The 12,957-nt window shown below is 39.2% G+C and overlaps 1 protein-coding gene across 1 annotated transcript in view; it reads right to left on the minus strand.

Moving 5' to 3' along the window:
- Positions 1–12,957, minus strand: part of LOC132397542 (kielin/chordin-like protein) — a gene marked incomplete at its 5' end in the record, with an annotated part of 349,645 nt that overhangs the window by 50,250 nt on the left and 286,438 nt on the right. Inside the window, 5 exons of the mRNA XM_059976368.1 lie at positions 2,417–2,507; positions 3,060–3,142; positions 5,113–5,209; positions 5,903–5,988; positions 11,792–11,909. Of these exons, the coding sequence (XP_059832351.1) occupies positions 2,417–2,507; positions 3,060–3,142; positions 5,113–5,209; positions 5,903–5,988; positions 11,792–11,909 (475 nt within the window). The remainder of the gene's footprint in view (positions 1–2,416; positions 2,508–3,059; positions 3,143–5,112; positions 5,210–5,902; positions 5,989–11,791; positions 11,910–12,957) is intronic.

Raw genomic sequence — 12,957 nt, forward strand, 5'->3', positions numbered from 1 at the left:
GCCTAAAAAAAATCAACCAATCAGAGCAAGGCCAATTCAAATAACCAATCAGGATAGGCAATTCAGATCCAGCTAACCAGGACTGAGCATTAAGCCCACCCATGCCCCGCTCACTTGAGAGGGTATATAAGGAGTTGTCTCCAGGAGGACTTATCATTAAACAAGAAGGGAAGGAATTATATTGATTTGACTTAGAATTGGGCCTACTGCACTTAATGATTCCTTATATCATTTTGGAAAACATCATTCTGGGGTATGTCAGTGCTGTCATTATTTTGAAATGGTTGAACACATTCTTTCACATTGTGAAGCATATAAGGCAGAAGAAAGCAAACGCAGGCTGCAGTACTGTTTTTGGGGGTTGAAAGTTTTCATTTAAAAACTTTAAGTTATGGAAGTGACTTTTAATTTTATTCACAATATTGTCTTTCATTATTTACAATCTATATGGCTTTTTGAGGTAATTTAGTTTTCATTTAATAAAGCATGAGTGGGGGTTTTATTTCCCAACTCTCTACACCACACTCCAGTCCAATTGGTGGTGGTAATGTACCTTTAAATCGGACTGCCAACCACCATTAAATCAGAAGAAGAAAGAACTTGTCATTTGACTAACTTGTGCCTGAGGAGGACGGTCAGGCTTAATGTTGAATCGGTATAATCAGTATCCGTAAGCATGTGACTGTTAAGGTGAAAGGATAGTATGGGTAGATTTGATAGCCAGTCACAAAGCTTCTGTAGTCTGTATTACTTTCTGCCTGCTTACTATCCTGGAAATAAAAAAGAGGCATCCTTAAACCAGGTAGCCTTTGAATATCACGAGTCTACTGTGAAATCAAAGATTCTATCTGGAGCTCAGATTTCTTCCAAATGCCTTTTCACAAGTGCAATTGAACCACAGTCACTAAAACTATCTCAATTTACAAAAAAATCACTAGTTCTATATCTTGCAGCTCCCTATTGGACATCACCAAGAAGGATCACCATTTCAATACACCGCATTATTACCTTTTACAAGGCATTTAAAATAAGCTATCAATTCTGATCTTGCCTTGGGTAACCATTATTACTCATTCCATATATGAATAAAGCCAGTCACGTGAGTTCCATGCCACATTTCCAATCATGCACAAACAAAATAATAGTAAGTATCTTGCTTTTACAAAGCTACACAAAGATGACTGGGTTTCCACTGGACAGCACAGCAGTTTGAACTCAAGTGACCCGGGTTTAATCTCGACCTCCAATGCTCACGGTGTGGAGTTTGTACATCTGCTCTGTAAATTCCTCCTTAGTTTCTTCCTACATCGTTGTCCCTACCACTGGTGGAGCTGAGGAGGATCGAAGGATTTATCACAGAGACGTATAGCAACTTGACGTACTTCGTACATGCCGTCCATGGTGCTTGTCTATGCTCATCCCACTTGCCTACATTGCACTGTGCTTTTCCTATCCAAGTACCTGTCCAAACACTTTTTAAGCATTGTAATTGTATCTGCTACCAGCACCTCCTCTGATAGCTCATTACAGATCTCTGTGATTATCTAACTCAGATATTCTTGAAATTTCACCCCTCACACCTTAACCCTGTGCCCTTGAACTGGGAAAATAGTTCTTACTATTTATACCATCTCTGCCCCTCATGATTTTATTAATCTCTATGAGGTCACCCTTCAGCCCATGTTTCAGTGAGAATAAACCGTGCTTATCCATTCTCTCCTTTATAAGTACAGCCGTCTGTTCCAACCTCCTGGTGAATCTCCTCTGCACTCTCTTCATTATTATCTTATTCTTGCTTAGTATGTGGCCAGAAAGAGAATGGGTATACAGCTGCCAAGTATCGCATGGGGTTTCCGATGATGGTTCACAGAACTGTATAGAATACTTCAAGTGTGTTCTAACTAATACTCTGTAAACCTGCACCATGACTTCCCCACTCCTCATCAACCACACTGTCTGTCAAATCTACTGGAACAAAGGTTTCTCTTTCTGTAGGTCAATGAAGTTGAAGTCTTGCAAATTATGTTCTTCTTGCTGATCTGTTCCTTTTCATAAAATTTATCTACAGGCCTAAAAGTATTCTTCTAAAAACGCATTCCCATCATTGCATTGTAGTTAGCCTGGATAGTGTATATTCCTCTGTAGAAATGCATTACATCTTGGCATTATTTCTGTCTACACACACACACACTCCAGGAAACAATATACAGTGGTCATCAAAAGGCAGTTTGGCTAATATCAGTCAGCTGAGGCCTAATGAAATAACCCCATTGTCCCGATTGGTTGACAGCTACTGTGGCCAACAGCGGATGTTATTTGGTCGGTATACAGCTGAGAAGTACCACAAAGGGTTCCGAGTTACAGTTCACAATCCTCAACTGCTGCAGAATATCTGGGATACTGTAATAGCACATACCCATACAAAGGGGGCAGCACTCGCCTTCAGAATGGAAAGGATAGGCGCAGTGAACTTTGCACTCCACAGGAGAGCAGGCGGCAGAGCCAGACTGTGGAAGGGAAACAGGACAGAATGTTAGGTGATGCTGCAGTTAGTTCTAATGGGTCTATATGACCTGAAGACAATAATACAGCAAATGGTGAAATGTAGTAATAAAACCAGAATAATATAATAGGACTGTACTATAAATAGAGCAAGAAATGACCTGGGTCATGCCTGATTGTCAATTTACTCTGAATTCTTAACTGAATAGCTTTCACTTAGCAGTCACAAATTTCCAACCACCCACACCAACCATCCTGCGCAGAAAACCCTTTGACTATTTTGCAAACTTCCTCACCAGGAGATAAAGCATGTCAGTGTGATTGTGACAAACTACAAATGCAGCAATATTATTATTTGATAATAACCTTTTCCAGATGCATCCTGTCACTCCATAAAACTGTAAAAGTAAATGAAATCCAAGCTACAAGCAGCCCAAAGTCAAATCACACAATTAAAACATTAGCTTTATTGAAATCCAAAGTCTTAATCTTTGTAAAAATATCAAAGTGATAAAAATGAATAAGGTTTGGAATATGAAAGAAGCGTACACACCCACCAGACAGATGCAGGTGAGGCAAGAGTCTACAGATGAGGGAAAGGTCTCATTATTCTGATAGATCATCCCACCATAGGCACAACCTATAAGAAGAATAAAAGTGTTAGTGTTAGATTTAACACAAATGCCATAACTACCAATCAACAATGACGATAGTAATTACGTTTGGTAATATTAATCCCTATGGATTTTCAGTAATTAAGTTGATTACTAAGGTTGTCATAGCCAGGGATTGTCATAGTGGGTATTCCCTACCACTACCTATAAAGTGCTCCAAATGGCGTGCAACTCTAACAGCATTTGATAAACAAGTGCCACCCTTGGCCTTCACGTGTGGCCCGGTGGAACTGTTGCTACTGACAAGTGAAGGGGCAAAAGTGGACCACTGGTGCCTCAAAACCAGTTGCTTCAGGCAGGTGGGGCTCGTCAGCCTTGGACGGCAGCCTGCCTAGGAGAAGGAAAACTTGCGGCCATACCCACCCACGGGAAAGTCTTCCGGAGTAAACCCTGAGGAAGAAATCCAGAGCCGGGGTCCCTAAGGCATTTTGATGACATTTACAACTTCACTCTGGCAAACTCTGCAACGACACTGGTGCCAAGCTGTATCGGCTCTTGCCCTTCCCTTGGACTACATCAGTGATGTGGAGGGGGGGAACCCGCTGCATGGGCAACAGCGGTTCTTCAAATCTTCCCGCCCAGGCTCACGTCCTGGAGAGGACACAGAGGTGCAAACCCGTGATCCCCTGGGATCAAGGGCTGCCTGCTACTACTGGAGGTACCGTGGCTGTCATTGACACATAGCAGTGCCATTGATCCTAGACGTTTTGCTGGAATTACTCAGCACCTGCTGGGGTAAATGCAACTCCAAAAACAAGAACCTTCAGAAAAGGGCAAAGCAACCCATTTGCTCAGCACCCCACCCTCCACTTCAAAAACATGCTCTTCTCGAACTGGATATAGATCGGTACAGTCTGACTGCAGTGTCTTCTATCCACAAAATGCATCACAGTAACTTAACAAAGGACAAGGGCCAGCAGCTGTGTGGGGACATCACCATCAAAAATCTGACTTCACCCTAGTTTGGAAAGGAACTGTGTCCCTCTGCTGTGCTACATCAAAATCTTGGAATACCCTATCTAACAGCTTTTCTGCCTGTTCGTATTTCCTCCATTCCTTTTCTGACTTGGGAAGATATTTCACAGGTGGTTGTTTCCACTGTTTTTACTGTCTATGCTCAAGGATTTAAATTAGGTTCAAATTAGAGTGAGACAAAGCCAAATTGCTTCATTATATGCACTGCATCAGTTTAAGAAGGTGGCTCACTATCCAGCTTCCCAAAGGTAAGCAATATTGGAAATAAATATTGACCTCACCCACATACTGTGAGCAAAAAAGGAAAATGAAAACTTTACGTGAAAAATAACCAAGGGCTTATGCACCCATATCAGCCCTGCAGTCTAAATCATAACAAAAAGGCTTTGCAACTTGCTCTGTGGTGAAGGGCTAGTAAACATTGTCTCACATACACTTTTCCTCGTACCAGTGGTAGACCCAACTCTAACAACCAGAGGGTATCAGTGGAAGAGAATGAAAAGCAGAGGTGAACTAAAATGATAACAAAAGAGAATAAAAGGCAGGCAGCACACCTTCAAAAAACAGCAAAGTGTAAGAGCTTATGAGTGTAAGATTGTGGAAGTGGATTCAATTAGAAATAACATTTTGTCCACGCAGTGCCGGCAAAATCGCCCTGACAGCGTTGCTGATGAAGACAATTAATGCATAAAATTAAACCAGCCAGTTAACAATTTGGTTTAGTCTCACTCTAATTTGAACCGAATTTAGATCCTTGAGCATAGTCAGTAAAAATGATGGAAACTACCACCTGGGAAATACCTTCCTAAGTCAGAAAAGGAATGGAGCAAAAACTGAATGAGCAAATGTAATCATCTGCAAAGACAGTAATGTACTCGATACACAGTCACAAAAATACAGACACAAGCACTATCCACACCAGCAAGAACATGGGTTGATTCATATGTAATTGAAAAGCCACCTGCAGAACAGTCAGGGCAGCACTGGCCAGGAACTAGTATAGGGTGTGCACATGTCTCAAGGCATTCAGTCCTCTTACAGACAATTGAACCATCTGCCTGAAATGGAAGAGACAATGAGAACAGAGAACATAAAACATCCAGGAGACAATAAACCACACCTAAAACTGTGACATAAACCAATGTGTGGCCACCAGAATGAGAGACTGGGAAACAACAGCCAATATGTTTTCTCACTGATGGATTTCCAGATACCAATCTGTGTGCAAATCTGCCATGAGAAAGGGAGGGCAAACACACCAATGTGCAGGTCATGCCCCTAAACAGGAACTTAATGGTGAAAGTGATCGTGAGTAAGCATTCACTGAAATATGCATACGTTTCCAATTGCGGTCTGAACAACATGCACTCTCAGCATAATAACATATTATTCTCATTCAGCACCATGAGCCATGTATGATATTCAAACTAGAGAATATTTGCAGATGCTCAAAATCAAAGTACTACACCCAAATTGCTGGAGGAATTCAGCAGGCCAGGCAGCATCTATGGAAAAGGGAAAACAGTCAACATTTCGGGCAGAAACCCCTCATCAGGACTCAGGTCTTGATGAAGGGTCTCGATCCAAAATGTCGACTGTTTACTCTTTTCCATAGATATTCCTGGCCTGCTGAGTTCCTCCAGCACTTTGTAATGATATTCGAACAGTCAAAATTAGAGATTCTATTTGATGATTGGAGGCTTACCCTCCATTCTCAACATCTTTAGATTATTTTTCCTGATTGGACTCACCTGACACACACACACTTCACAGGGGTCGCCAGGTGACCATATCTGTCCAACTGGAAACTCGATTCCATTGTCATCTATGAAACAGCCTACCAGGGACAAAAGGTATGAAATTAAAGTGGATAGTTACATTTCTCATTGGTTATTAACAACCATTTCTCTAAGTTACGTCCAAATTTAAATGGTATAACCAGACCTGGTTGAAGCAACAAGCCCTCTGCTGTTCACTCTGCTCACACATGACTGCACCGTCAAACAGCTGAGCCATCACATCGTCAAGTTCACTGACACAACAATGAGATGTCTACAGAGAGAAGGTGGAAGAGTTTGAAGCTTGGTTCCAGGCAAGTAACCTCTTCTTTAATGTCACAAGGTGAAGGAGATGGTTCTCAACTTCAGGAGAACTCACAACCCGCTTTATGTCAGGGGAACAGTAGTGGAAATTGCAAAACATTTCAAACTCCTGGGAGCTAACATCAGACACAACCTGTCATGGTCCAGAACACATCCTACACTGTCAAGAAAGCTCATCAACTCTTCTACTTTCTGAGGAGGCTGACGAGAGCTGGACTTTGCACATCTATATTCATGTCATTCTATTGATGCACAGTAAAGAGCACCCTAACAAGCTGCAACACTGCTTGGTACGGAAACTGTCCAGTGTATCACTGGTACCATCTTACCCACTGTCAAGGACATGTATACAGAAACATGCTGAAAAGGGGCCAGTAACATCATGAAAGGTCCCACCCACACTGTTCAAGGACTGCTTGTCCCACTCCCATCATAGATGAGGCTACATACCGTCCACGCCAGGACCACCAGACTCAAAAACAGTAACTTTCCCCAAGCAGTAAAGCTGATCAGTGCCTCCACTCACTAACTCCACCACTGTCAGTCACCTTATGTACAGCCTAGCATCACTTCATGGATATAAGTCAATGTATATAAGCTATGTTATGTATTTGTATATTGCTCTGTGTGTTTTTATTGTTATTATTTTGTTCTTTATGTTTTGTGATTTTTTTTGGTGCTACACTGGATCCAGAGCAACAATTAATTTGTTCCCCATACACTTCTGTACAGTTAATGACATTAAACAAACTTAAATCTTCACTCTTGAATCAGGTATTGTCTGTATGAATTCGTGCCAGCATATATTTTTCCATCATTCCCCTCAGAATTGACAAAATAAAGTGAAATTAAGTCCCCCAGGGGACTAAATAAGAAGATATTTATTCATTAAATAAAAATCCTTGAATTTCCATGAAATATAATACAGGCTTCCGAAGGTAGAGCATTCCTATGAAACCATTTGTAAGCCGAAATGTTGTAAAGCAAAGAAGCAATTACCATTAATTTATATGGAAATAATTTTTGAGCGTTCCCAGACCCAAAAAATAACCTACCAAATCATACCAAGTAACACATAATACCTAAAATAACACATAGTAAAAGCAGGAATGATATGATAAATATACACCCTAGATAAAGTAGAAATATTGCATGTTCGGTGTAGTTTCCTTATCAAAATCGGGAAGACAGCGAGCCAAAATCAATTTGGAGGAAAAAAATTGGCATGTACATGCATACATACATACATACGCACGCACGGACATGCATGCGCACACAACTGCCTGCACAAGGCTTCACGGTCATGGTAGTGTTTCTCGGGGTAAACACACGTATAAAGCGGGCGTCTTTTTTCATAAAAGCGAAAATCCTCTTTGGTTAGCGAAAACAGGTATTAATGTAGGTCTTTCGTAACAGTGAGCTGTCATAAAGCAAATGTTCGAAAAACTGGGGCCACCTGTATTCTGAAACCAGATCATCAAAATTATGGCAGATGAATGCTAAATTTTGAAGATCAGCAATGAAAGGTAAGTTAGCAGAATAATTATAATAATAAATACTGAACACCAAAAGAATGATCTGGAAATCCCCAACAATTGACAAATGAGTGTATTTGGCTGTACCGGTGCCTCAGTTTCTACCTGCTTGAGCTGAGAAAAAGATTAATAATAATGATCACATTACATTGTAGGGCTACACTGCAATACACGTGTAAATCTCCAGGAAGCCTCAATACTGACAACCACTAGAATAGTTTCAAAGTGCCTAGCAATTGAGAAATGAGTATGATGGTTTTTTTGGCATAGTATCTTGTTCTGAAATTGATCTGGAAAATTTACAAAGAAAAAGAGAATTGAAGTGACAAATTTTAGAAGACACTATGTACGCTTGAATGCACTTGGGCTACCTCTGACAGAAGGAGGAAGAGGAATAACAGACATAAAACATGTACACAACAGTCAGATAAAACTTCTAAGGATATATTTTCATCAACAAAGATGGGATTCAACACTCCCTGCAAGCATGTTCAATTCCGATACGAAGTACACACTACTGAACTTAAATAAAAGCACAACCAGAAAAAAAATGAAGAAATTATTACTGTAGAAGAAAATGTAAACTGATGGAAGAGAATGATGGAAGAGAATCCAATGATTTGAGCAGATGAGACATCAACAAGGAAGTGTCAAATGCGTGGTTCAGAATTGAAGACCTCTTCCTTGTGATCAGGTGGCTGACACAAAAATATCAAAAATGCGTAACTAAAGAGCAACAAATTCAGGAAGGCAAATGGAGAAAATGCTAAGAGAAATCAGAAACAATCCAACACATTACAGGATCCTACGGCAGTTTAGCTCAATCTGATTACTTCCACAAGCACAATTAAGTGACAAACCTCATTCACCAAATCTTGCTTTAAAATACAAATTCACAAGAGACACCATATGAATACTTTAAATACAAGCTGATCCAGTTTTAGAGTCAGAGTCCTGCAAATTATAATATAGCCGATTCATTATTGCAGATAGGACAATCCATAATAACCATCTGGATATAACATTACAAGATAAACAAGCAAGGACAACTTATTTAATAAAAGTAGTCTTTCCAAATACACATAACATATAGAAATCAACAAGCAAAAAACACCAGAAATGTGTTGAATTAAAAGACTATGGAATATGAACAGGGTATTGTCCCAATAGTAACATCTACAACTAGTTCCAACCCAAAGTCACTACACAATAGCAATATTTAGGTAAATCTCCAGACAGCCACAATGCTAAATACCACTAGAATAGTCCAAAAGTTCTGAACAATTGGGAAATTAGTATGCTTTGCTATGCCTGTGCCTCAAGTTTTACCAGCTTGAGCTGAGAAAAAATAAAAATACAATATTACAAATAATGACAGTTTTGGTGAACAGCTTTCTGTCCCCCATATGGCACATCCCTGGGTGGTGGATCGGGAAAAGCTCTGTAGATATGCAGAAAAACAGAAACAAATCCAAGCACATCTGTGCCTGGACTGGGCAGAACTCTGGTCAGTGTCTGCTCTCCATAATAGGGTGACTGAATCCAAAACCTGACTGTAGGTTTAAAAAGCTATACTTTTTCTCTTTGGAAATCCAGATACGTCCATGGAATCGAGTAATACAGCCGCTGCCTGGGGATTGCCTGGAGCTAGCACTGGGCACGACAGTAAGCACAGATTCAGCCAGCAGTCAAAGTAGCCCTCCAACACAACAGGTTGTGACTGCTGCACGTTTCTCAGAGGAGCAGCAGACTTACAAATGAGACCAATCAAGCAGTTAAGAGAAGAAGGACATGCATCAAATAGTCATTAGAAGTAAACACATTCATAAATGTGTGTACATTATCAAGTAATGGAACTTGAGACTGACATGACAGCATACGGGGCAAACTTCAACAACAGTTTATTGCATAATGTCCCTTCATGCAGGTTAATGCACATTGAATTGCAGATCAATGCAGAGTGATAATAAAAAATAACTTCATTCCTAGAGACATGTTAAACCAAATACAACATGATGTTGTACAAGAGCTAGAAAGAAACCAACCTAAAGACCACAGCAATGCTACATAAGAAAATAATGAAGATGCCCCCTCCCAAAGCACTATTTAAAACAGAATTACTTTATTGATTGTTCCACAACCTGATGATAATAGCAACAACACAGATGTAAAGCCTCTGCAGAATGCTGATGATGAAGCTGAGCTTGCAGATGAAATCTAACACCATACTAACAGAATACGTAGACACTGACCCAACAAAAAGATCCTACACAGCAAATCAAAACAACTCATCTAAATTTGCAAAAAATTACTAATGCTCTCAACAATATTATATTACCACAATATTTAGGAAAACTTGAAACATTTGAAGAACTACACACAATAATATACTGCACAACATTAACAGCAGTGCAGTGCAATAGCTCCAATAGAGGCATTCATTAATAGAAACCCAAAAATGAGCAATGAAGTGAGAACACCAAAATGGCAGAAGAGATTTATCAGCTTGAGTTGAGAAAAATAAAAATAATAATAACCTATCTAAAGAAAAAAGGTAATTAATTATTTAAAAAAGAACTGTCTCTAATTGAAGAACATTACAATCACAGAATGGAAATATTCATAGAAGAATTACAGAAAATATTTGATACAGGAACCAGTTAAGCTCACTATGGCTGAGCTAATCAAAAGGAGCTGTAACGTTCTCGTTCGGGTGTAATGTAACGCCGAATTAAACGCCGAGATAAACCACAGTCAATGAAACAAAGTCGCAGTAAGATTAACAATTTACTGTTCACTCTTCACATCAACATATGGTGAAAACTGTTGATAAAACAATACAAGATTGATACAGTATTTGTTCCTTTCTTAATATCACATTTCCATTGTAAATACTTGTAAAAGTGACTATAACTACATTACATTAAGGTGCAGTATACTGGCAGAGTTTATCTACGCCATTGGCTACTTTAAATACACTTCAATGCAAACTATCTGCAACTCTTTAACTAACGAAAACATAAACATTATCGACCGTCGTTACTTTTAACAGGATCGGCGTTAACATCTTAGTTCAATATATCGATTATCTATTAACTTACAGCATTGCTCTCACTGTGATTTCTAATGCTTGCAAAACAACTTCTGCTCGGGTCTGCCTCGTGGTGAGCCCCCACCCTCGTGCTGAACTCAAACCGGTATTTTCCCACAAGACGCGGCGAAACCAGATGTGACGTCATCGCATGCCGATATATTTTACAGGCAATGAATATACTTTAAACACTTCTAATTCTAACTAGAAAATACTAACAAATGAATTACTAAGCGAAAATATTATAAACTAAATAACTGTCATAAAGACAACACAGGAGCTATCCAGTCATATCCATCTTCTAGCACTAAGTCCACTGTCCCGTAGCTCATGGCTAAGCACACACTCAACTACTTACTGAATCCAAAGGAGATAGCTGCCATTACTGTCCCTTCAGTTAGTAAGCTTCAGACCCCTTCCATTGTTTAAGTAAAAAGTACCTGTTGACCCTTTCCACTTTAACCCTCCTATTTATTTTTGAAGTGGTATTCCCTTCATTTTGACCCTTCTGCAAAGGAAAGATAAATTCTTCCTATTTACCTATGTCACTTAAATCTTCCCTCAGTTACCTTCCTTACGAAAGGAAACCCTCTGAATTGTGTAAGATGTCCTCATGGTCAAAACTTTCCAATCTAGGCAATGTCGTTGTAAATCTCCCTGGTATACTCTCTAGAGCAGTCTGATCTCTCTCTCATGTGGTGACCATCACTGTTAGCAGTGTTCAACCTGCTGAAGTACAATATCACTGGGTGGAAAACAAATGAATGATGTGAAATATTGAGAGAATGGAAAAGATTCATGGAACAAATTAGACTATGTAAAAATGTTATGCAGCTCCATTATTTTGCCACATAATTCAGTCTTAAGTATTATAGTAATGAAACTTGCACATCACTAGAGAACCAAGCTCACCTCTGACAATTTTATCTTGACGGCAGGTAAAGCAGCATTGATTTGGCTCAAGAAACCATTCCTCCCTTGCACATTCCAACAGCGGGCAGGGCCTGTAATAGCACTCCACTTCACCATTCTGAGGGAACAATCAATCAACATCAGTGCTTAAAACAGAGAAAAATAATCAATTCACATTTATAGCCGAGATTTTATTGTATTTGTTTAAAATTGTATTATTGGTTATACATTGAACTTGACTGGCTAATACTTCAGAGACTTTGCACATATACAGCCTCAGTATAATTTGTGTGAAATTGATGAAAAAGCTCATTTAATATACATGGAATTTGTTTAAAGGGCACACAGAGTGTACATTTGTTTCTATAAACCTTTTATGAAATAATATTCCCTACTTGCCACTTCAACTTATGCACTGGAAATTATCCAGATATTCCTTGTATAGACTTTATGCATTGATTGGGGCAAGCTACTGACAGAAAATGTCAGCACGGATAAGGAAAAGATCAATGAATTTAAATGCAAGTTTCTTAAGGCAGAGACAGGGATAATTATAACGGGGAATAAGTAAATGGCTTAAAACACAAACTTTGCAATTGTTTTCACAGTAGAAGACACAAAAAGCTTTGCAGAAATAGTGGGGCATCAACGGTGAGAATGAGGAACATGAAGATTATTAGGAAAGAAACAGTGGTTGGGAAATTGATAAAAAATAAGATCCATAAAGTCCATTATATTAGGGTCTGCATTCTGGGCTTTTAAAAGAAATAGTCATAATGTTGGTGGATGCTCTGGTTCTGACTTTCTAGATTCCACTGATTGCAGAATTGCCTCTGAGGACTGGAAGACAGAAAATCCCCTATTAACAGAGGTACTTCACCAGATACATTAGAGAAATTGGCATGTTTAATTATGACCACGTGGAACAGAGAACAGAAAAGTTCAAAAGACGTAACTTATTTGGCAGAAAATGTGAAGGCTTATAAAAAACAAATAATGTTTTATAAACTTACTTTTCTATAGTTTTGATGAGCTGGATACTTAAACCAGAGTTGAAGGTTATAGCATTATTAGACATCTGTTTCAATAAAGTTATTAAACAGAAAGAAGGATCATTGGATTGGGGTGATGTATCAACATAGATTGAAGATTGGACAACAAGGAAA

This window comes from Hypanus sabinus, chromosome 7, assembly GCF_030144855.1.
Source record: "Hypanus sabinus isolate sHypSab1 chromosome 7, sHypSab1.hap1, whole genome shotgun sequence".
Lineage (NCBI taxonomy): Eukaryota > Metazoa > Chordata > Chondrichthyes > Myliobatiformes > Dasyatidae > Hypanus > Hypanus sabinus.